This window comes from Oryzias latipes, chromosome 12 (assembly GCF_053564925.1).
Source record: "Oryzias latipes strain Hd-rR chromosome 12, Olatipes_Hd-rR_3.1".
Lineage (NCBI taxonomy): Eukaryota > Metazoa > Chordata > Actinopteri > Beloniformes > Adrianichthyidae > Oryzias > Oryzias latipes.
Window position 1 is genome coordinate 5464612 of NC_136248.1, and position 25799 is coordinate 5490410.

The window sequence follows — 25799 nt, forward strand, 5'->3', positions numbered from 1 at the left end:
AGCTAGGTGTCACTAAATTTGTTTAGAAAGCAACAGCAGGGCGGACAGTAAGTATGAGAGTCGGATCTGGGGAGGCAGCTCCATTCACAGCAGATGGCTCATGTCCGAACACGCCTGGGCGAAAACAGGAGGTCCCACTTTGTGGCAATCCGTTTGGATACATAAACATTTAGGGGAATATCTACTAACTTTTACAGTTAACATAAAATTCCTTCTGTGTTCAAAAATGTGTGCCCCACTTGTGATCCTGTAGAAGGCAGTTTGGAAAGAAGAGAACACAATTTTAAAAAAAAATGTAAAAAAGGCGTATAGTTTTCAAAATATGTATATTTTTTGTGTTTTTATCTCTGAATTTCTCTAAAACGTTTCAATTTCAAGTAGAATGTTTAACTATCAAATGTCCAGAAATGCTGAAAACTGCAGGCATTTCAAAGATTTCCTTTCAATAAAGGTTCTGTGAATCCAGCCTGAACTCACATTTAATGATGAAAGAGAAACTCTGCTTGTTAAAAAGCTGTTTCACATAGACGACGTCTTTCTGAGCCTTTCAGCTGTTTTTCATTCAGTCAAATTCCTGGAAGAAAAAAGTTTGTGATGCTCAGCGAAGGCTGATAGTCAGATGTCTTGATCCCCCCCTGTGACCTTTGTCTGTAACACAAACATGAGGGAGGATGAACGCTGCAAAAAGAGGTGACCTAAAAATAGGACATGAACACTAATATTAACGGCAAAATCACTGAAAAAGTGGGAAAAAAATCTTTCCATGCAGCAAGTCAGTAAATCATAATGTAGAAACGAGGTATTCTATAAAAGCATTCAAAAAGGGAGAAATATGATTAAAAAAAAAGGTAATTTCTAAAATGGAATGACTTGAATTGAATGTTTTTCATCACAATAAGTATTTCTTGCTAGTCCTAAGAAAATGGTTTTTAATTTTGGATTTTTTATGTCACAAATTGTTGTTCATTTTGATTACAGTGACAAAAATTACTTGGAAATTACTTTTTTTATGACAAAAACTGAACAAAATAAGAATATGATATTAGTACAAGTTGGCACATCTTAATAAATCCTAAAAAAATCGACTTATTCTTAGAACATAAAACTAAATTTTTGCTATTAAAGAAAAATACAAAAATTTCCAGTCTGGCTAGTAAACATTAAACTTTGAAATTACTTTGAGTTTTTGAGTCTTAAATCAAAATTTTCTATTGTCAAGAGTTTGAACTAAAAAGATTTAGATTCATTTTAATAACAATTTCATTATTTCTAGATGCTCTGCTGATTTTTTTGAGAAAAAAAAGATTCAAGATTCAAGGTTTTAATGCCGTTTGCACATGCGGTACATCAGAATTTTTCTTTGGCATCTCTCATGTCAGGGTAAATTAAAAAGGACAAAAAATTTGAAAAATAAATAGAATAAAGTTAAAAGTCAAAACAACTCAAAACCTGAAAGTATCAAATAGTTTGCAGGATGTGTGACCCATCACAAACTGATGCTGATGCTTTCACCTGACAGAGACGTGTTTGTTTTTGAAGACATCTGTTTTATAATAAGATACCTGTTTCCAAAAATGATCCGGGAAGCAAAAATAAAGTCACACGTCTGTTTCTTCTTTTTGCTCGGCTGCATGTGTAGAACTCTGCAGTCCTGAGATTTTTTATGAAGTTGTGGAAAGCCTATTAGCAACACTACTGACAGATTTGGATGTCTGTCCTTCAGCTGTGAGTCAGAACTCGGTGAAAGTGATGATCTCAGGTGTCTGTCGTCAGCTAAAGTCTCCAGATCAAAATGTTCTTGTCACAGAAAAATCGGCCCTCCATTATAAAATGGAAGTTGAGGCTTTGTTGGGGGAAATATCTTCATGTTATCTCACCTCCTCTGCCAGCCTGCCTCTTTCATTAGACCCAAGAAAATCTGCTGAGCATCCCAGGACTTTAACATCTACCCGGAGCGAGAAACAAAAGAGGCAGAAAGTTTTCAAAGTTCTTTAATGGCATTTTTACAGAAAAACACAAAAATTTCCACAAAGTCTTCCTCACTGTGAATCATCTTCTGCTTTGACACCAGGAAATGTGTTACTAAAAAGAGAATTTGACCAGGAAGATAGAGTGGAGGACATAAGTATTTGATCCTTTACGTTTTTTTTAGTTTTGCTGATTTAAAAAAAACAGACAGCCTGTCATGCCAATGATAGATTCATTTGAACAGTGAGAGATAGAAAAGCCTAACGGAAACCAAGAAATTTACTTTAAAGAATTTATTTACTTTGATTTGCATGTCATTGAGAGAAAAAGGTATTTGATCCCCAAGTAACCATTAAGAGTTCTGGACAACAAAACCACCAGGAAGAAGCTAGGGGTTAACCCTTGTGCTATCCTAGGCACTTTAACATTGGGAGTTGGGTCATCTAGACCCACTAGACAGTGCTCTGAACCTTTTTTCTTCAATGATTTGTGATCTTCACTGGTGTCCATGGATTACATGAAATCTTTCCACCTTTATCCACCTTTGTCATGGTAGGGAGAACACGTCAATGTAAGGGTGGGGTCATAGGATAACACAAGGGTTAAGGTGACACCTGGGGGGTATTCCAGGAAGCAAGTTTAAACTACCCTGACTTTAACCCTGAACTGTGGCTGAAGTCCGCCTGAACTTGCTAACTCTGTGTATATTGGTTCCAAAAGACCGGATATGAGTTAGCGTAATTACGCTCCACTTGGTAACCCTGGGTTTATGCACGTGTATGTCAAGTACATAGAGACATTCTCAATGGTTGTCTAATTTCCAGAGTCACCATGGAAACGCCTGGAGGAAAAACATATCCAACTTAAATGAACTGATTCAATTGGTAACAAGTAATTGAGTTAAATGCATTCAACCTTATTTCTTATGTCTATCCAACTCAATAGTTGTTTATACATCTCAAATTTACATATTAATCTAACTAAATGTCATATTACTCCAATTCAATTAAATGTTTTTCCATCTTAATTTATTGTACTTCTTGAACTCTCAAATGTCTATATTCTCATTTTATAACATTGAAATAAATTATTTAATAAGGATTTATTATATGACAAATTTATTCATTTATTATGATTCTGACCTTAACTAAAGTTCTTGTGACCTTATGTGGCACTAGTGGTGCTAAATAACCTCATCATCCTCTCCGTCCCTCTCACTCATGGTGCAGAAAGAATTAAACATAACAGGACAAAATAACTTGGCACAACACAGTAAAACAGCTAAACAACTGAACACATTTGGTCAAAAACCCAAACTTAAACCCAAATCCATCCAGACAGGCAAAGGGAATGGTATCCCACAATTCCTTGCAGTGACAATCTAACAGCAGCACCAAAGTTACACCCACTTAATTGAATTAATTTGAATGAATGTAAAATAAATGTCTGATAACTACGTGTTATTTTTAAGTTGACTGAACTCAAAAAATTGATTTATCTTAACTGAAGCAAATAATTAAGTTAGATCAAAGTAAAAAAGTTTATCTTTCCAACATCCATATGTGGTCTTATCACCCTCTCATGGTGGAAAAAGTCTTATCTGAGCTTCTTCATCCACTAAATCATCTTCAAATGGACACGCCATGCTGCTTCACCTCTCTGACAACAAACTAACCTTCAACTAAACCTGATCCAGACCAGGTTATGTTCAGAGCATGAGTTGCCATGGCAACTTGACATATCCTGAAACATACCTCTATTTTTGGAATGGCTGAGGTCATCCGCTTCCTTAGCCTCAAACTTACCGTGGTAACTCACATAACCTGCTTTTTGGAAATCTCCCTTGTTGGTCCAATTGTGCCAATATACAAGAGAATACAAAATGAGAGAGAAATGCTGCAGATGATCCCAAGAACACCATCCTAACGGTCGAGCATGGAGTTGGAAGTATTATGGCTTGGGGGTGTTTTTCTGCACAGGACTACCTCACCGTGTGGATGAGAGGATGGACGGAACCAGATACCGTCAAACCTTAAGTGAGAACCTTCTTCCCTCCACCAGGAGACTTAAAATGGGTGGTGGATGGTTCTTCCAACAGGATCATGACCCAAAACAATCAGGCAAGACAACAAAATGCTGAAGAAGAAGAAGCATAACAAGGTCATGGATTGGTCCAGTTAGTCTCCGGACCTCAATCCTATAGAAACCTATGGAGAGAGCTGAAGTTCAGAGTTGCTAAGCAACAGCCACCGAATCTGAATGATTTGGAAGTCATTTAAAAAGAAATTCCTCCTGAAATGTGCAGAAACCTGCTAATCAACTACAAGAAATGTCTGACATCTGTGCTGCTAATAAGGGTTTGGCAACAAAGTACTACGTTTTTCCGGCTAGAGGGTTTTAATACTTATTTTCCTCAATTAAATGCAAATAAAAGAAAATACATTCTGTAAAGTGAATTTCTTGATTTTCTATCTCTCACTCTCTCACTGAACATACCATTAGGATGACAGAGTGGAAGGGCTCAAACACTTTGTTCCTCTAGTTTAAGGAAAGAAGCTGATATTTTATTTCAACCTTTGAATTGATCAAAACAAAGAGGCATCAAACTTGGGCTGAATATGGAGATGTGATCTTTGTTTGTGTTTCTTTCATCTCTAATGTTTACATCATGTTTTCATAAATTCGCCGTGACTGTTATTTGACCTTGAAGTTACATCCGGAACACATCTGCATGTGTTGCAGGGAGGGCAGCACCAGTATCCTCAACAACCTGCTGTCCAGGATGGAGCAGTATGCCAACAACCTGGAGAACCTGGTGGAGGAGCGCACGCAGGCGTACCTGGAGGAGAAGCGGAAGGCAGAAAACCTGCTCTATCAGATTCTGCCTCAGTAAGAGAGCCCTCCCTCCATCCCTGCTTTGTTCTGACAAGTGGAAGCTGGAAGGTCCAATTAACTTAAACCGAGCAAATTGGGAAAATTAACATCAAATCCCAGTGACGCTTAATTGTCGAGTCGAATCGCTATATTAATTAAAGAGTGAAACTTCCTCCCAACAGTGTGCCTTGTTAACAGAAGCACTTCTGCGGGGGGGGGGGGATGATCTGTCTGCAGATAAAAGGAGCAGACAGAGCTGACATGATAAGGGCTCATTAAGAGAGACAGTGTGGAGAATGCAGCCTTTCTCTGCTGCTCCTCATCACAGAATGACGGGCCTGAGAGGAAGAGCTCATTCTGTTTCTCACCATGACATGTGCTGACTCTAAGGACATCTTTTATTTGAATCCCTTTTCCTGATCCTGCTTCTTTGCTCTGAACGTCTTGTTCTTGGTATGAACAGCTTGACCTCTCTGTCTTCCTCAGCTCCGTAGCAGAGCAGCTGAAAAGAGGGGAGACGGTGCAGGCCGAGGCGTTTGACAGCGTCACCATTTACTTCAGCGACATTGTGGGCTTCACATCCATGTCTGCAGAGAGCACGCCACTGCAGGTACGCTCCAAAACCAGACATCCCCTCTCCCGGTTTCCTCACCGAGACCTGAGCGGATCTTCTGAAAAGCTGCGCTTCCCGTTTCAGCCTCAGTGTCAGATCTTCACTTGACCCGTTTCTCCCACACACGGCGGTAACTCAGAATAGCACCGTTGGCAGATGAAAGCGTGTTGACGCAGAGTTGAGTCACGTCAACTCCTTGGCACTCGAAAAATCCAAGCAAGGTCTCCTAACTTTAGATGAGGTCTGACGGGTGGGGGTTAGCCTCCCAGCTCCAGATGAGGTTAAACCATCAGTAAAACAAACGCAGGCTTTCCTCTTAGGATGGGCTGAATAGCCAAGGTGTATACAATCACGTCCTGGGATGTCAGACTTACAAGACTCACTCCAAGTAAAATAGCATTTTAACATGTTCTTGCTGCATTTTAATGATGATGGAGGAGAAAATGATGATTGAAATGGCATTTCTGAGTAATTTTTTTATTCAACTGTCAAAATGCAGTTGGAAAAAGCTTGTAGATATGATGTAGATGCTACTGCAGCAGGCCACAAGCTTCCTGCTCCACTCCATTCTGATGCATCCACTTGCAGACAAATAAATTGACATACAGTACAGACGAAAAGTTTGGACACACCTTCTCATTCATTTGAACGAGAAGGTTTGTCGAAACCTTTGGTCTGTACTGTAAGTCTTTGTTTTCCTCCTCTGACCTTGAATTTACATTGGATTTCATTAATAACTTTCATTGTAATGTATTGCAAGGATCTGCATGTGACCTGCACTGATGTGAGGACACCAGCATGCAAACGTCCATAAGCGAGGAAAGCTGCAGCACCAGCGCCGTTCAGGCTGAGATTCCCCTTCAGAAGACAAAGATACAGTTTGGCTGGAATATCCACGGGAAAACTAGATTACAGAGAAACTTCAGTTTGACTGAACGATGCAAAAACAAAAATCTGACCCTGAAACAGCTGCTCAACAATTATGTGAATTTGAGGAACACTTCCAGGCTGAATCTTTGTTACATTTCTGCGTCAGCAGCTCAATGAGATTCCAGTTTAGTTTGGAAGAAGCATTTTGTTGGATCAAGGAGCAGATGTTTGTTTTAGAACACGAGTCAAACCTGCTGCAGGGAAAGGAGCTGAAGCACAGAAGCTAATCTTACATGAAATTTCAACTAATCTGGCTCTTGGAATGGCCAGCTCGTCGTTCCAGTGAAAACACAGCAGCAGGTTTATGAGCTAAAGCAACAAACAGAACCTGTGCTGCTCAAGTTTTCCTTTTTCGTTTCAGCTCAGTTTTGGTTGAAAACTCTGGATTTTTTTTAAGCAATGCTGTTATTTTGAATGAATCTGGAGAATTCTTTAAAAAGTAAAGCTTTGCTGTGATTTTTATCAGCAAACTTAAAAAAAAAACCACTTAAACGATGATCAGCACTTTATTGAACAGCCACTCTGCCAACATATATTCCTTAAAGCCCCACTCCGATCATCTTTTGATTTAGTGTAAAAGTCTTATCACTGGTCTTTTAATAAGGATTATGCCGTTTCTAGCCAAAAAAATGAATAAATACACTTTTTCTAAGACATAGTTTCTGCAGAGCGGCATTAGAAATTCACCTTTGAGTTGTAGGCAGGGCTGTTAGCACAAAGCAACATGACAACCCCTACCCGTCACCCATAACTGAGCTACAGTGTATGTGTTTAGATGTTCTCCTTCCTGCTAGCTTACAGCCCCTCACACTCCTAACTTACATTAAATAAGCATTATTGGAGCTATCCAGCCTTACAGTTTTGAGCCAGATTCCAGCTCAAATGATGAAAACAGAGACATATATGGATCTGGTCGTCAGAATGGAGCCGAGCAGGGAGCTTGTGTCCCATCCTGCGTATTTTCTACATCACAAATAATCTCTTTTTCAAACGGCATCTTCTTGTCTGGTCCCAATTCAAAACGATTTGAATAAAGAAATACTCAGAAATGCAGTTTGAAGCTTAATATTCTTTATATGCGTCCTCCATCATTAGAAAAATGCCACAGGAACATGTTAAAACACCAAAAACACAAATCAGAGGGGGTCTTTAAATAGAAGAAGTCTGCACTTGTCATACATGCACACACACACCCTCAAAAACACACACACATGCATTTCACAAGGAAGGTGGGACCTCAGACCATCTCTCCCCCACCCCATCCCTGGTAGGGGGTACTGGGCCCTTAGCAACGGCGGCCGTGTTCCCTGGGTCCTGGCTCATACCTGGGGTTGGCGGGGGGGATGCCAAGAACTCCTGGGTGGTGATGAGGTGCTCGTCTGGGGCGGGGTCCCGCGTTGGTTCACCTCTCATCTGTTAGCCCAGCTGTTGGAAAGGACAAGTAAAATAAATAATAAGAAGTCTGCACTTGTGTATTTTGTTTCTTCTTAATGCAGGGGTTGTCTTGCTTTTATCACCTGAAATTTGTCATTATCATTAATGTTTTTCATTTGTTTCTTATTGTAAAGTGATTGAATAATGGCCACTGTCTGAATGTTTTTCTGCATCTTCATGATGATTTTTTTTTACTCCTTGCTAGTTAGAGTCTGAGTTTCTGACTCTTCTCCTTCTCTCGTCAGGTCGTTACGCTGCTCAACGATCTGTACACGTGCTTTGATGCCATCATCGATAATTTTGATGTTTATAAGGTGAGTGACACACTTCGCTGTCAGACCAGTGGCTGATGGTCAGAGTTCTTCAGTCCTCTTTTGGTTTCTCTCTCAGGTGGAGACCATTGGCGATGCCTACATGGTTGTGTCAGGGCTGCCGGTGCGAAACGGCAAACTTCACGCTAGAGAGATCGCCAGTATGTCGCTGGCTTTGTTGGAGCAGGTCAAAACCTTCAAGATCCGCCACAGACCCAACGACCAGCTGAGGCTCAGGATTGGTATCCACACAGGTGAGTCTGCCGGCTGCCTCGTACAGATTCTGAATCCTTATTTGGGAATCCTGTACCACATCAGAGATGCAGAATCGCACGAAATGACCGGTCACAACAAAACAGTGTTTAGACATCATAGTGATGGATGGAGCACATTGGCAGGTCAAGAACTGGTTGATGCTTATTAAATTAAAAACAATACTTACAGTAAATACTGTACTTACAGTACATACTTACAGTAAATACAAGATTCACAAGAATACAAGAAAATGGCATGAGCTTAAGAGTTTGATGGCAGTCAGATAGAAACTGTTCTGCAGCCTAAGTGTCCATAGCTTGTGAGCTTATGGCCCAATCAACCAATGAATGCGAGTTTATTAATTTTTTATATTAAGTCGCTTCCGTTCTGTCCCTCGATGCCAAATCAAACCATTTTTTTCATCTGTAATTCATTAAGAATCTATGTTATTCCTAAAATTCCTTCGTCTTTTTCTTTGTGAATGTTGTGAGTGGAGCAGCATCTCTGTGGTTCATTAATGAGAACGCATCCTTTCATGGCTGGAATGTTTCTAAAAACTCTTAATGATCATCACTCATCATCACACAGGACATCTTCCCCCTCTGACAGCTCAGTTTCAGAATCCCTTTCTAGAAAACACAGTAAGCTAATTGCAGTGAGTTCAGTTTCTCAGTTTCCTGCTGCAACCATCAGCTGATCTCTGTGTCAAATAGGATTTCATGGAAGTAACTCAGCTGTTTTACGTATGAAACATTTTCTTTTGCATTTTCGTGGGTTCAGATTTCTTTTGACCTTAAAGACTTGATTGAAATAGATTTTTAAACCATATTTTTACCGTGTTTTTCAGATTACAAGTCATGTTTTTTTTTTTTTTGCATAGTTAGTCCAGGGATGCGACTTATGCTAAGGTGCGACAAATTGCAATAGACGTCCCTGTAACAGTATTTGCTACCAACAGCAATTCAGAAGAAGCATTGCTCAGTCTTGTGCCACCCTTGCAGAATTGTGCCAAAGTCTCACAGATGATCAAAGAATTCAACAAACTTAGTGATTTAAAGTGGTATAAAGAGTTTAGCAGATTGTTAGCATGTTCTTTATGCTATGTTATTTGAATAATTGTTCATATTTTGCGTTAATACACTGGATTCCTCCTCTGTCTCATGAAGCTACGGTTATGTTAGTGAAGCAAATGCTCATTCTATAATTGTCATCTATTCCACTACTATGATTTGCCTTTCGAGATGAAATGTCAGTTCTTATTGTTGAATACATCTATCCCACACGTGCGACTCACACTCCAGTGCGGCTACATGGTTTTCTTCTTTACGATGAATTTTTTGGCTGCTCTGACTTGTAGTCAGAAAAATTTGGTATATGTTAATTGCGTCTATGTGATTCTAATTTCAATAAAAAAAAGTTGAGGGCAATTACTTAATAAAAATGAAAACAGTTATACGTTTTTTTATATTCTACTCATTGAGTACTGACAGCTAAAGCTAAGAATGTTCTGGCTTCAGCGCAAGGCTTCAAAAGGATCATAAAGCTGAGTAAACCCAGGGAGCATGCACCTGCTCTACTCTAATTATGGTGACCGTGCTGGAAATGTGTGTGTTTTGCAGGTCCAGTGTGCGCCGGTGTGGTTGGTCTGAAAATGCCAAGATATTGTCTGTTCGGAGATACTGTCAACACCGCCTCCCGCATGGAGTCAAACGGAGAAGGTGAGCACACGATGTGTGGTTTATTTTCCTCCTCATTTTCATTCACAACTGTGAACTGGTGATGCAGAACCCCTCCCCTCTGAAGCTCAGGACAGTGAAGGCTGTCGGGTCCAGAGGTGTTTGGCTGCGTTGGTGCTGAACAGAGATGATCAGCACTATGAAACCACGCCACATGTTTAGTCAGGCACTGATCAGATGTATTGATGTCTGCCTGTGGGGGACGGCTCTGTGAGAAAGGGATAAATGTTTGTGCTTGAATTCAGCCTTGTGTTTTTGTGCTCACATTTGTGTCTGTTTTGCAGCCTTAAAGATCCACGTATCTTCAGCCACCAAAGAAGTGCTGGATGAGTTTTGTTACTTTAACCTTGAGTTACGAGGGGACGTAGAAATGAAGGTGAGACTCTTGAACTCACTTACAGATAAGTTGTCATTGTTTCTTGAAAAGTAACTTTACGGAATCAAATTATATGATCAGACATATAGAAATAGAAACATGAGTAGAAAAATAAAATTAATCTATATTCCAAGCCTGCTTTGTCGTGGTCAAGGTCACGGGGTTGCTGGAGCCTATCCCAGTGCACACCCTGAGGACTTTGTTAGTTCCACACAGGGCCACGCCCACTCACATGCACACCTCAGGGACAATTAAGAGATACCAGTTAAACTGTGAAGCATGTTTGTGGACTGTGGGAGGACTCTGGAGTCCCGAGAGAAAACCCACACATGCATGAGGAGAACACACAAACTCAATGGTGATTCAAGCCTGAGCCCTTCCACTGTGAGGCTCACTGTGTAGCTCAGGAAACAACATCAAACACAACAGATGTATCAATTAACAGACTTTCATTAAACCACAATTAAATTTCTTAGAACTTACTAAAATAAACAATGAAAATGAAATGCTGAACGTGTCTGCAAACGTGTCTGAAAAAGCTAAAATAATAAACCTATTAAGTCATCTACTTGATGCTAAATTAACTGGAAAATATCTGAAGAAATCAAGTTGAAACTAAATTTGGATATTAACTGCTTAACTACTTGTTTGTTTTAAGAATTAGCTAAAAAAAAAAATGTTCATTTGTTATGCCACACAATATTTACAGTAATGCTTTAAAAATTCCCATTAGTTGTCACACTACTAGGTCTGTGAAATTTGTTCTCCGCATTTGACCCATTCCATGGAGGTGCCGTGAGCTGAAGACACCATTTGGTAGTTTGACCCCCCAATCCAACCCCTTAATTCTGAAAGTCAAGCAGGGAGGCTTTTAAACACGGCAAAAACTGAATCATAAGGAGGTAAAGAGACCCTTTTTTCAAGAAAGATAGTCTTATTTTCAGTTTTGCTGGAAAATAATCTCATCAAGAAAGTTTTTCAATGGAAAAATGATCTTAGTTTGTGTTTAAGTGATTAAAATTTTTTGTTAAAATGAAAATTCTTGGTAAGGCTATTTTTCTCACCCCATTGGCAGATTTTTGCTTATTTAAAGAACATTTTCAGATTTTAAGAACATTTGACATATTTCTCGGCCTGTTGTTGCACTAGTCCGATCTTCCACTCTTAGTGCCGGCTCTCTTCAACAAGGCCACTGAGTTGGAAAAAGGGCAAACTAGGCATAATTTTTGAAAGTAAATAAAACCCCAAAAATCACATATTCCTTACAAACTTATTTATAAGAAGCTACAAAGAAATACTCCAGTCTTAATCGTTAGGGTCAGTGGCTAAAAAAAACCATAGGCACTTTCTGAAGGCTAAAAAAAGTGGAAGAGCAGTGGAATATTTCTCAGTTCCTCTCCTTCAAAGACCATAAAGTTTCAAAGATTCAGAGCTCTAACCTTAGATTGGGAAAAGTGAAGCAAGTGCCACTTCTAGTAGGAGCGTATCGCTCGCTGGTGAACAAAGGGCGCTGTAACCAGGGATATCAGTCCTCCTGCAACTCAAACCCCACAGTGCATTGATGAAGATATTGATATCTCCTTTTTCTGTTTTGCAGGGCAAAGGTAAAATGAGAACATATTGGCTTCTTGGGGAGAAGACCGATGTGTACGTTATCTGAGCCGCCCGCTCTTTCGGCCGAGCCGTGACTTTATTTGTTCTAGAATAAGTCCATAACAGTGACTTCCCCGCAAAGGCCAATAGGAGCCTTCGACAAAAGCTGAGGGAGCTCCAGGTATATTTATTACCTGCTGGCTGTCACTGAAAGACATGACTATTAAGGATGAGTGCTTTTATATGAAGATTTTGATGTGGTAAAAGTGTCTGTTTTTCATGGAGAAAATCCTATTTTTGTGCTTTCTACGTTAAAATTTGTATAATGTGTTTGAAAGTTGATGATTTAGTAGTATTTCCTTGAAAGATCCGTTAAAGATTGATGGCATAGAAATGAAATCACTGTCACTGCAGCGGTTCATTGTGTAACTTGAGCAAAGCACTCTCTATATATACAATACACACACACACACGAATATATATTTATATATACATGTATATGTATATCCCACTGTAAAATATTTTGTTGAATAAACGGAGTTAAACACTCCTTTTACATTTATGGACTTCTTTTTCTGAACTACTTCCTTTCTCAGCTTTAAGCACAACACATGACTTTGGAACAGATCTGGCCATTTTGCCTCAACGACTCTCACCCAGATGTTTTCATGCCATTTTAGCACTGAAAGAAATCTACAAATATGAGCCATCCTTGCAGAAATGAAGGCGAAGGTTCCTCGCATTGATGCAGCAGGTTCTGCAACCTTTGAGGAATCCAGATTCCAGTTTACCTGCAGCCTGTTAATTCATGTTCCTGTTGTAGGCTCCCATTAAACTTCAGAACAGCTGTACAGTTTTACTTCGTGGTTAACCCTTCTGTTATCTTAGATGACCCTGCCCATACATTGACATGTTCTCCCTACCATGATAAAGGTGGAAAGATTTCATGTAATCCATGGACACCAGTGAAGATCACAAATCATTGAAGAAAAAAGGTTCAGCGCACTGTCTAGTGGGTCTATATGACCCAACTCCCAATGTTAAAGTGCCTAAGATAGCACAAGGGTTACAAGCCCCTCACACGCCCAACCTAGAATTAGTGGTGCAACATAAAATGACAAGCTACATTGGAGCTAACCAGCTGTACAGTTTTAAGCCAGAATCCAGGCTCGACGAGAAAAATGAAGACGTACCTGGATCTATTTGCGTATGAATGGATGCATCGAAATGGAGCGAAACAGGGAGCCCAGCGTACTTTATACATCATATATACAATCTTTTTTTCCAGTTTTAATTCTGCTCCTGATTCACATTTGAATGAATAAATACTCAGAAATGCAATTTTGACCTTTATGTTCTCTGTAAATGACCTCCATCATCACAGAAATGCCACATAAACGTGTTAAAAACAACACCATCTTCATTGGAGGGAGTCTTTACAAGGTGATGCAATTCCAGGTCTTACAAGTTTTGGACAAGAGGATGGTTGCCACGGTTACTACAGTGGCGACCATGGAGCTTCTGTGTTAGATTTGGTTCCACACAGATATTTCCATAAGTTCTCTGAATCTTCTGATGATGTTCTGCTGTGTAAAATATGAGATTATCAAACGTCTTTACAGTTAAACATTTAAGAATAATGTTTTTAAAATATTTCAATATCACTTTAATGTATTGGTAACTACTCTTCTTTATGTATAATTCCATAATGTTCTATACCTGAAATTTTTTAACACATTTAGTCATTAGATGTTCTTCTTTACACATTTCTAGCTTTTCAGTTATCGTTGCTCCCCTCCAAATATTCAGAGGCCTGCAGCAGCATCACTGCAGACACAAACAGAGCGGCTGAACTGAAATACTAAACTTTAAACTGTTGAGCCTCGTTTCATTAGGAATGCCGAAGTTTGCTCCGGAGACCTGTATTTCATGAGCAAATTGCTTTTCCAGTGTCATCCTGTGAGATAATGAAATGTTTGGAGAGGATCTGCTGCATAAATAGAAGCTGAAATTATTTGTTGCCATGGCTACCGCCAAGTAATCCCAGCTGAAGGCTCGGAAAGGATCAGTACATCTGGAATTGTGCTGTGATTGACAGAACACAAATGAGCCTGTAGCACATGCGGTGGGATCCCAAGAAAGTCTCTTTTCCTACGTGCACGCCTGTGAGGAAATGGGAGAGACACTTTTTAGATAATTTTCTAGTTAGTTCTTTGAGAAGGATAAAGTATTGTTCCCTTATCTTTTTTGTTGATGACTGATAGTTATAATTAAAAACTACAAAAAGCTTGCAGAAAAACAAATTATAAAGCTTTCTGTTGAGGAACACCAGAAACTAATTGAAGTATCAGGATTTTATCTTTGCAGTGCCACCCGGAGGCAGCATCCTAGTTAACGGAGAAGAAGCGCAGGAGATATAGTCATATCAAAGGTGTTTGTCAGATACCTGTCCTGACTTAGTGAAGTTTGAAACATGCAGAACAAGTTGGAGCAGTTTCAAAGCTGTAACTTTGGAATCGAGTTCAGCTAATGTAAAAATGTTTTGCAGTAACAAACCAGGTTTAAATTGTTTTCCAACAGGCCTAATTTGTGCAGCTGCAGTATGATCCAAACTAAGTTGTTCGGACTGAGCAAATCAACGCCCTTCTTCGAGTCAGGAACCTGAGGCTGATTCCTCTGGTGCTGTGTGAACACCGACCAACACACTGTGTTCCTGCACAGAAGCAGCAGCAGAAACACTTGCTTCAGATATCATCGTCCGGTTTCCAGCCTGGTGCACGTCACCGTTTCTGCAGCTGCAAGACATTTTCCCTCGTTCACAGAGTGTCTCTGAACATGCAAAACTACAGCAACATACGTCAGGCGGAAAACCTTCGGGTTGACTTTCCTGACAACGGAGATAAAACAAAACTTGGAGGTCGTGTCATTGTTAGAGTGCTGAAACTGGGATGTTTAACTGATTCTGGTCTGGGGGGCCGTATACGGCCTTATCTGATTTTAAAGGGACGAGACCAGTAAACTCAGCATAATTACGTAAAGGTAATGACAAATTCAAATGTTTTCTTTGTTTTAGTGCAAAGATGACAAATATGTTACAACAATTTTATATCTAATGAATTGCTCTTTTGTTAAAAATGCAGGGAACATTTTAGAATTCTTGAGAAAATTGTGCAAATTGAGTTAATTTAAAACTACCGCACAGTTTAACAGTTGTTTGAGTGCATCGTGCATTTACAGCAGTCAGTGTTCAGTCACAGTTATATGGTCTAGAAAACCTTTGACCTCTGAGTTGCCCTCTGGCAAAAAACCCTTTTTTATCCTCACAAGCGGATTTGTGCTGATTGATGTACTATAGGGAAGCCCCCAAGTACCTCTACTAGGGTTAAATATTTTTTTTCCTCATCAAATAAAAAACCTGCCGTAGACTAGAGGGTTAAGTAGCAGCTGTTTCTAAATAGAAACTTAAATTTGATGAGAACAATTAGTGGATGGAAGTGTCGGGGTCAAACTAATGGCAGGGAAAACTCCAATGGCAAATAAACAACATGGTACTTAGAGACCCAGATGCCACATTGCTGTTGTTTCTGTGGCAGTATTGGGTCATCTTGTCTACTCTGAGTCAGTAAGCACACCTTAAGCAAGCCACATAAGAACTGCAGATCTGCATGTTGTGTTCACCCCATAGCCAGCCAGTTCTGGACATTGTGGGCCGGTTCTGGACACTGCAGGCCGAGCATTTGACACTGCCAGCTTAGGCGTCTCAGGTTAATATCTGCTGTCACTCAAACTCATAGATACTTTAAAATGCAAATCATTTTCCCACAAATCTGACAGTAAATATGAGCACAAAGAGGAGTTTTCTGAAAAAATGTGTCTGACATCAGCCAATTAAATGAAAACTAGTTTGTGGTGACTGTAAATGATTTGGATTTTATTTGAAAGAGCTGAAATCAGACTCAAGGAAAAGCTTTCATAACAGAATTTATGAGCAATTAATTATTTCTAAAAAAAAAAAAAAAGATCCAATACAGCATAAAAATGGTAGCAAAGCTGATTCTGTGCTGCCAACAGCCGCACACGGCAATGACATGACACAGGTGACATACTCCAGATTCACATTATTATCAGAAACCTGAAAAATGAAGTTGTGAAGAAGTTCATTGCTCTAAGTTTACAGCTTCAAATGTATTTCTGCTGTTCAACAAACTTTTCGGTGTCAAACCTCTCCTGCCCTTTACAATTCCTGCATCCCACAGATCAGGTGGGTCACAGGTTTTCAGGAAAAGTGGTCTGAAAAGAACAGTGCTCAGTCTTCAGGCGGGGGTTCGATTTCATCCAGTCGTTCACTGAGGGGGGTGCTGAACAGGGCTGACCTCCTGAATGGGGCTTTTTGATTCTGCACCGGGGTCACGCCCTGTCACACAACACAGATTCAAACGTTTGTGGTTTGGTCGTCACAGCACAAACTTCATGGACCAAAACATTCTTCCTTTAGCATGCAAATGATTTCACATAAGCAGGAGATGATGGATCAGTGGCTCTGAACAAGCTATCATCACTGCTCCTAACAACACATTCCCCACTTATACAATATAAAGGCATTCTTTTATGGATGTATATTACTTTCAAAGAGAGATGTAATCTTTTTCAAATTGCTTTGAATCTTTAATCTGTCGTTTTTATGTTTTTACATTTATTGTAGTAGCTCTTGTTTTTATTTACTGTTTTTGTACTCATGTGTTGTAAAGATTCTTTGTGTGCCAATTAAAGCACTATACAAATAAAATGTATTATTACTATTCCTGACTTCTGGACTGTCACTACCAGTTACTACCACATGTGCACCACCGACAGTTGGATGAAGCTTGGTGTGAAATGTCGACGTGGTGTAAATCTCACTCCAGGCTTTTTCCTTCTTAGATCTGTTATGATACATGACAGACTTGGTGTTGTATAATTCCGGCCAAGCATGAACCACAATTATGGATTTTTCCTGCATGATCAAACAGTTGGCACTACCGTGAATTGAAAGGGATCCCATGGACACGTCACCACCAAATCTGAGTCCATGATTGGTCAAAGTACGATCTGGTTTGACTTTCAAAGCACATTCAATGGCTTTGCATTTTGTACGTAGAGCTCAAAAACTGTCATAGAAACCTGGGTAGCTACATGTGAACACGAGTTTTAACCCTTGTGCTATCTTAGATACCCCACCCCTGCATTGACGTGTTATTCCATGACAAAGGTGGACAAAGGTGGAAAGAATTCATGTCATCCATGGACACCAGTGAAGATCACAAATCATTGAAGAAAAAAGGTTCAGCGCACTGTCTAGTGGGTCCAGATGACCCAACTCCCAATGTTAAAGTGCCTAGGACAGCACAAGGGTTACATCCAGAAGCCCGAAATGCACATATGTGTTTACATAAATCTTTCATTGAAAGTGGTCGATTGAACACACGCTTCCGAGGGTGATGTGATTGCAGCTTTAGTCCTAGCTGGTCTCCCATCCAAGGATTGACCAGAACCTACTGCAACTTCCCAAACTTCCAAGATCAGAACAGGGTTAGGGTTAGGGCATGTCCTGGGTGGCCCACTCATTCCATTTGTTGACCCGTTTCTAAACTAAGTTTAGAAATTAAGTTTTGTAACAAACAAAAAACCTCTCCATGGAAAACACTAATTACTTGGGTTGCTAAAAGTGTGCACCCCCACTGCATACCAGTATGTTTACTATGAAAGTGTCAAACGCATGTGCAAGAAGGATTTGGCATTTATTGTTTTATCAGGCTAAGTATGAGCCAAATGAAATGGTTTTCTTCGTTGTTGCTGTCTTCTTAACAAATTTAAAAAAGTTTTTTTCTGAAGTTTTAATTTTTCTGTTGTTGTTTTGTAATACAGAAATCAAATATCGAACCAAAACTAAACTCTGACCCAAAAATCAAAGTTTGAACCGATTCTTGGGAAAAGTGAATCATTGCATACCTAATAATTTTGCTTAAAAACTCAAATATAACCTCACATACCTGAACCTGTTGGTAGTTTTCGCTCCAAAATGTAATGGCTTGCTCAGTTTTGTAATCATGTATCTGTAAAAGAGACAGATTTACAGTGTTTAAATTATAACAGAGGCTATCGTCAAAGGTGTGCATGTTTTTAAAAGGGTTCTTGTGTTTTTGTTGGTTTGTGTCTTTACGTCTTGAACGCTGACGGACTGTGTGTGCATGAGTGTGTGTGGACGTGTGGGTGTAGGCATTTGGCGTGTGTGTTTTGCAGACAGACTTGCGCTGCTTTTGGTCTGGAGGGCTCATATCCAGGGATGCAGAAGTCCCTGTGGGTTGTGGAGCAGAATTCTGTTTCTGGTGTTGGTGTGTTCATCTCAGCTTGCATCTCCTCTCTGTAAAAGCAGGATGTTAGCGTGTTGATCGACCAAAAGACCAAAGGTGCTGGTTCATATTCAATCACACTCCAATCATCTTTTGATCTATTTTCAAAGCATTCCCAGTGGTCTTTTAATTAGGATTTTGCGGGTTTTAGCCTAAATCAAAAACCTATGTTGTTTTCTAAGACATAGTTTCTGCAGGAGTTCTGCCTCACAGTTGTGGTCGAGGCCAGTGGCATGGATTAGGCCTGCCCCTATCATGTTTGTTATATGCTCGCCCACTAGCTTACAACCTAACATTACAAGTGCATAAAAATGGTGAGCAATATTGGAGCTATATTGCCGTATAGTTTAGAGTCAAAGTCCAGCTCAAATGAGAAAAAACAAAGACGTACACGGATCTGTTAGTTAGCAAGTGGATGCATCGGAATGAGGCGGGGCAGGAAACTTGTGGCTTGCCATTGTAGGTTCTACGTCACAACTACAAGCTTTTCTCGTCTGCTTCTGCTCTTTACATGATTACATGAAATTTAATTTTCTTCATACATACCCTTCATCTTCAGAAAAATGCCACAAGAAGATGTTAAAAACACCAAAAAGAACATTTTCATTGGAGTGAATCTTTCATAATCTAAAATATGATAAAACTAGTTGCTTGAGAACCTTTGTGTATTTTCCACATGCTTCTCTAGTAGAATGGTAAAACAAAAAAAGCTGCCAAAAAACTGATTCAAGATATTGACCACATCCTTCCTTACATCTTCTATCTCTTCTTCGTCCTGTGGATGCTGGAGCCTATGTCAGTACTAAAAGGTGAAAGTGGGGTACACACTGGACAGCTTGCCAGGCCTTAACAGGACCATTCGAATAAAAACAACACTCATTTAGAATCAGTAATCAACCAATGAGAGGGGGCCTTCTTGCTGTAGGTTGATAATGCCAACCAACACCGGAACATTGTGCAGTCCCACGATCTGACAACAGTCAAAGGATTTTGTAGTCCAAAGAAGGTTTGTGTTCGTTCATTCTGGCCAAACCCAAAAAAATGCCTGATTTTATTTTCTTTGGTTTAAGGGGAAGAGCCTTCCTCTATCTTTGTGTCCTCCATGGATCATTTTGGTAAGAGGGAGCCAAAAATGGGCATTGGGTCCCTTCCTATCTGCCTTTTTGCAGCATGTTGAACTAGAAACAATGAATTTATGAACACTGCCTTTAATCGCAGCAGGTTGTGGGTTCGATCACGTCTAACGGCTTCAGAAAGGGTCCACTAGAGCAGTGTTTTTCAACCTTTTCTGAGCCACGGCACACTTTAACCTTAAAAAAAATCCCGCGGCACACCAGCATCCAAAAATTAAAAAAAAAGGAGAAACTCATAGTCTGTATTGATCTACAGCCCCTCCACAATCTCACATGCAGTTTTGAGATAATTGTTGCAGAAAAAGCTGGAAACTGCAGCTGTTTTTTTCTAAAAGATGCAATAAAAGTTAAGTTAGAAGATTTAAAAACAGTTTGTGTGTTCGTTAGTTTCAAGACGTTTAACAACAGATCTCCTTTTGCGCTGTCACTCTCACAACCCAATGCATCATGGGAAATGTAGTGCATAAAACGGCCGAAGATCGGTTTTCGGAGCTTCATTGTTTTGTTCACTTGTTCCACGGTCTGATACCGGATTCTGTGGAAAGCTACACCGATAAAGACGAGCTTTAGCTGGTATTTCTGTTAGAAATGAGCGACTTTACGAGCTAAATCGGGACATGAAGTGAAGACTTTAAGCACTTCTGATTGGTCAGACCGATGACATGTGATTAACCCCCCCAACACGGGACTTTTCCAAAATACAGCCGAAGGTGCAGCTGAATCGCGGTACGTCATTCTTATCAAAATGTCTTTAATAAAATAAAATAAACGCAAAGAAAAGGTATTTTACGATCTTTTATATTCCTAACTCCTCAGTGTTTTATCAGGGCCTGTTTGGATGAACAGAGAGCTAAAATCCTGGAGATGGGAAATGTTTTTAGATCAGTTAATGAGGGCAATTTCCCACGGCACACTTGGCCATCTCCCACGGCACACTAGTGTGCCGCGGCACACTGGTTGAAAAACACTGCACTAGAGAGTAGCATAAGGGAACCATATGACAGCATCACCCATATGTCATAAGTGGGTTTAACTTGCATTATCTCCACAATTACTTCATGATACCAGTCTAAGGATTCTGTGGTTTAGTTTTTTATGTTTTGGTCATGTTCTTAGTTGCCCTTTGTCAATCACTGCAGTTTCAGGTTAATCATGATCCACAACTGTCTTCATTTCAGTTAATTGCCTTCAGCCTAAAAGGGTCTGGTTTTCATCCCTGTCAGTTCATCGGCTCTGTTCTGCTCTGCTTTGTTCCCTCTTTTATTGATCCCTGGGGTTTGTCATGTTTAAGTTTGCTTATTAAATGTTTAGTTTCTGTCACCAAGCCAGGTCTCCTGCATTTTGGGTCCTGCAACACCAGCTCCTGACAACCACACACTCAACGATGGTACGTTCCATTATTAGGACGTCACTTAAAGTGGCTGCACAAGCCTCAAGGGAACTTTGAGACGCACCTGTGCCTCACAGGTGTGTCTCACATGCACCCGCTCCTCTATGGGTGCATGTGACTGAGGCACTAGCAACTCAAATTTTTGTACAACGAAATAAAATAAATAAATGAAATAAAATCAAACCAGAGTGAAATGTACTCAACTTACAGAACCTAATGTTCTTGAACCAACAACATTCTAACAGATGAGCAAACATTGTCTCAGGTTGGTAGAAATTGAAACCATGAAGAAAAACACGACCTGAGAATGCAGTAAATCCTTTGAGGTTCAACTTTTTAGTAAAACAAGTTCATGTATGGATAAGCAAGTGTTTAGGTGATATATTGCATGATTTCAGAACAGGCTTGGTAATTAATGTATAAAGTCTGTAGACGGTTTTCAGTAAATATGAAAGCACCATCTACAGTGCCTGCCCAGATAACCAGCAAAAGGAGGGTTGTTCTCTGTCAGTCCCACATCTGGCTAAAACACAGACTTTTGTGTTCAACAGAACTGGAATGAGTTCAGAAAGTGGGAGGATTGTAGACGTGTGTGAGCTGCTGTCAATTTGGCAGAATTGAGGGGTTATTATAAAGGCATGTCTCCAAACAGATATAAGCTTCATCAAACGGTAGGTTTGTCTTCGTTTGAGTGTGGGATTTCCACATTTGTGGGGACATGAACCCCCACTCCTGTGACTGGTCCTCAGTAAGTTAAGGTGATGCTGCTGGACTGAACCAAACCAACCCGGACATGTCCGTATGTCAGTGTCCCTCTCAAGACCTCACCAGGACGAGTTCAGGCTTCACTAAAGACGTGTTATTACCTTATCATCTGGACGATTTGTTTTTCCAAAAGCTCTCTTCTGGTGCCTGAAACATAGACAGTGGAGGATGAACTGATTCGTGTTGTGTACACATTCACTCCATGGTCTGTGATTTTGTTTCTTTTAAAAAAGAATGAAAGAGTTTTTTTTGTTTTGTCTGATGTGACCTTTACCCCGCAGCCTCCCTCCAGGACCCTCTGGAGCCACATAGTTAGCTTTGGAAGTGGTGGTAGTCTCCATTTTGGCCTCTGGGTCTACAGCGAAGACGCCTTTGTGTGAGTCTTTCTCTGTGCGCTGCCTTGAGTCCTTTGTGCTGCGAGCAGCGGCTGTCTGAAGGAAAAAAGGGCCAAATAAATAAATAAAATAAATAAGAGTTAACTAAAAAGCAATTCAAAGATTTGTTTTAGAACGTTCTCTAAGTTAATAAAGAGAATTTACTGCCAATTTCAGATTTCTCTTATACTATTTTTATGTTTCCATTTTTTCTATTCAAAAATGTTACCTAAAATTAGACACAACAGACAAAAGATGAATGAAATTTAAAAAAAAACTGGCTATCAAATGTTCTTTTGTGAACAAAAAGGTTGATGCTGCTGCTGAAGTTTCTTAACCCCTTCATACCTATTGATGCAAATATGCATCAAATCACTTTGACTTCAAAATTACCTTAATTTAGCATTTACCTGAAAGCAAAAATGGATTTCTTTTCATAGCTGGAAAAAAAAATCAGGTGTCAAGAGGTTCAAGGCAAACTGACAAAACATTTAGATTTTTCGGTTTTCTAAAATCTTGTTTTTTCTTCCTCACTTAATGGAAGCTTGAAAGCATCCACCTTTACAGGTGCTTGAAAAGAAGGATGCTCACTGTCTGTTGCAGCTTCAGGGGTCAAACATTTACTGCAGCACGCGAGCTTTCAGAGCCACTGAATAATATGCTTTTCAGCCTTTGGAAACACGCTTTGTCTCGTCTGTTTGCCCGGATAAATAAACTGAATCTGTCTCACATAGTCGTTATAGCAGAAAATATGACGACACAATTGAGTTTAATTAAAGTGAAAGTCGTGGATATTTTTTGAAACTTTATTTTAAATTTAAAAAGAAATTAGGGAAAAGTTTTCACAAATATTTTTAACTCCCAAAAACGTGTGTTTTATTTATTTGATCATTTATTTATTACTTAAGACCAAAAAAAGGAGCAAAACTGGGATTCCTTTCGAGTTTTTAAATATTTATTTTAGATTAAATTAAAATATTTAAGAATGTTTCCTAAAGCCGCTTCCTTGTTAGAGACCAAAATAAAACCAAATGAACTGTCATTCTTGTTAGCGATTTCTTCAAACTTGATCAAAGAATCAGCCTTGAGGAAAGCCTCAGACGTTTTCCAGTGAATGTGTGTCAGTGCAGCCGTTCAAAAACCGCTGACGTCAGCCTTCATTTGTGAGGCTGACTTCGCTCACCTGTTCAGTCCAGCCGCGCTGAGGGTCTTCCACTTGTCTTCCTGTCAGAGGGGAGGACTCTGCGTTCATAATGACCACGATCTGACGGCCAAAAATGAAGGGAATCAAAGGCTACTGCATCTCCGTGGCAATCTACAGTACGCAACAGACTTTAGTTGACGGAAGTGTCGCTATGACAACGAGAGCCCCTCCCCCTGAAGATCACGCATGCAGAAAATCTAAACATTTGAAATTTTCATTTCTTAAGACTTGACACTATATTATATTATATTATATTATATTATATTATATTATATTATATTATATTATATTATATTATAATATAATATATTATATTATATTATATTATATTATATTATATTATATTATATTATATTATATTATATTATAATATATTATATTATATTATATTATATTATATTATATTATATTATATTATATTATATTATATTATATCTTTGATTGTCATGTCATTGCATTAAAACCAATCAAAATTAATCATCTGGTCATGTCATTGCATTAAAACCAATCAAAATTAATCATCTGCACATGTGTCTGTGATTGTGTTTAGGTTTTTCTTGTGTGTCTGTTGATATGCTTGTTTGTGTTTTGTGTGTGTTCACTCTGGTAACCCAAATACAAATCCACATTTGTATAAATTTAAAATAGAAAAATAATAAATAATAAAGCTAAACTCTGATGCTTCATATTTCCATGTTTCAAAGACGACACCAAAAAAAAGAGAAAACATGAATCTTCTCTGAAGGCCAAAAAAATATCTGAATCATGTGTTAATTAGATTTTGTCAATGCATACGCATTAATTCAGTCCAAATGGTCTGTCCATCCCCTTTTATTGTGTTGATGATGGTTATGTTGCTTCCAGACAGACATATTTTTATATTGGAGCATTTAACCAATCACATTTCAGCTGTCCTTTGTTGCATGGCAGTGTCAGAGTTAAATACCATGAGTTCTGAAGGTCCCGTAATGCAAAACCAATGTCTGTCATTAATTTCCTTCAACCAATCAGATTCTGAGTTAGTGTGAGCAGGGCCTTCTAGCAGACTTAAGGCCCGTTCACACTGGGACGAATTTCGCCGGCGATTTTCGCCGACGTTTAACGCCTCGTGACTAAACAAAGGGCACCAATGACAGTGTGCACACCGACGCGAAAAAACGCCACGCATCAAAGCGTCAAAAAAAAAACGCCTCGGGTTCGTTTTTTTTTTTGACGCGTTGCGTCGAAATCTATTCGACCAATGAGAACGGCGCTTTTGCACACGTGTCTGGAGCCTCTGAAGTTACAGTAAAACACAACTTGGGGGCGCTCAAACACAAAACTGCCTTGCTGAGCACACATACCAGCGAAGAAGATAGACGCCGAGTTGCATCTACACAGCCGCGAAGAAATAATGACGGACATTCTAAAATATCCCCGAACCAAGCACCAGTTGGATCTACTGGTGCTTGAAATATTCATGTTTTCTTTGTTTGATTCTGACAAGCGCGTAAATACTTGCTCTCTTCTTCTGAGTGAAAAGCGACTTTAAAAGGCGTAAAGTTGCGCAGCGCCACCTTGTGTACAGGAGTATTTCTGTTTCACATTAAGCGCCATCTAATGTCAGGGAATGAAATTGCATGTTCACTCGGCTCATCGTCAGCGAAAATCGCCTGGGTGTGAACACAAAAAACGTGGCGAAAAACGCTGGCAAATAACGCCTGGCGAATATTCGTCCCGGTGTGTGCGGGCCTTAAGGCACCGCCACAGTATTCAGACCTTCTGATTGGACAGACGTTTCAGGAAGTCACATGCAGCCTTGTCCAGTTTGACACATAACCGCTGAGCCCTTTTTGATCTGTCTCGGTTAAAAACAGAGCTGTCTGTAATGTACGCCATGGAGGATTTTGCGGGAAAATCTCCCACTGATCTCCTTGACTTCCTTCATCAGAAAAAACTGAGTGAAACAGGAAGCAGCCGCACAGATTTGAGTGTTTGGCGTTGACCATCCCGTGTCCACTGCGTCTGTCCAGGGGACATTTTCGGCCCTAGAGGGAATTCAAATCCCAGCAGAAACACAACTGGACAGACTGGGCTCTCAGCACTGGCCTGGATGGAATAGAAAGGACTTCTGGATGGAACTGAAGAGCCATAATCTACAAGACACGGTGATCTAACTGTTTTTGAGGAGAGAGAGAGACGAGGATGAATTTCGTCTTCAAATTATCCGATTTTTTAAGGGGTGAAAGGATAAATATCATAATAAATAATATTCCAAATTTATGTGGTTACTTTCAATGTTTTTTTGCTGGCTGTGTTTGCAAAATGAAATTTGTTTACTGTTTGGTTTATTCAGTTTATTTAGAGGCATTTATTGTGGCTACAGGAATTTTCCAAATGCAATGCAAAGCTCATTTCAGCATCGTAAAATGGTTATTGGGGGGGTTGAGTGATTCAGATGTAGCACTACTGAAG

At 39.7% G+C, this 25799-nt stretch overlaps 2 protein-coding genes across 5 annotated transcripts in view; one reads left to right on the forward strand and one right to left on the reverse strand.

Annotated features, from left to right (window-relative positions):
- npr2 (natriuretic peptide receptor 2) overlaps nt 1-12651 on the forward strand; it is an 81450-nt gene extending 68799 nt beyond the window's left edge. Inside the window, 7 exon segments of the mRNA NM_001104658.1 lie at nt 4711-4857; nt 5329-5452; nt 8065-8133; nt 8210-8384; nt 10005-10103; nt 10406-10497; nt 12095-12651. Coding sequence (NP_001098128.1) covers nt 4711-4857; nt 5329-5452; nt 8065-8133; nt 8210-8384; nt 10005-10103; nt 10406-10497; nt 12095-12157 — 769 coding nt within the window. The 3' untranslated portion in view covers nt 12158-12651.
- Nucleotides 12652-16053: 3402 nt separating this feature from the next.
- spag8 (sperm associated antigen 8) lies at nt 16054-23508 on the reverse strand. Of its 4 annotated transcripts, none has more exons than XM_078955702.1 (6): nt 23325-23508; nt 22042-22198; nt 21869-21914; nt 18380-18490; nt 18120-18182; nt 16054-16504 (listed from the first exon to the last, which is right to left on the reverse strand). In XM_078955702.1, exons 1-6 carry the CDS (start codon nt 23391-23393, stop codon nt 16498-16500), a joined length of 453 nt encoding a protein of 150 aa, XP_078811828.1. In that variant the 5' UTR covers nt 23394-23508; the 3' UTR covers nt 16054-16497. The 4 variants fall into 4 exon arrangements, with proteins under 4 accessions (XP_078811828.1, XP_004075132.1, XP_020563518.1 ...); XM_004075084.5 differs by having other exon boundaries at nt 18376-18490; XM_020707859.3 differs by having other exon boundaries at nt 22036-22198.
- Nucleotides 23509-25799: the final 2291 nt, after the last annotated feature.

What these genes read in the sequence shown, in the direction of transcription:
- spag8 (XM_011482055.4), bottom strand. Translation starts at nt 23,393, where the DNA reads ATGAACGCAGAGTCCTCCCCTCTGACAGGAAGACAAGTGGAAGACCCT. An exon ending in AGGGAGGCTGCGGGGTAAAG is followed by an intron (nt 21,915 to 22,035) that starts GTCACATCAGAC and finishes TCTATGTTTCAG; the next exon opens with GCACCAGAAGAGAGCTTTTG. An exon ending in AAAACTACCAACAGGTTCAG is followed by an intron (nt 16,505 to 18,119) that starts GTATGTGAGGTT and finishes GTTGTGTGACAG; the next exon opens with GGCGTGACCCCGGTGCAGAA.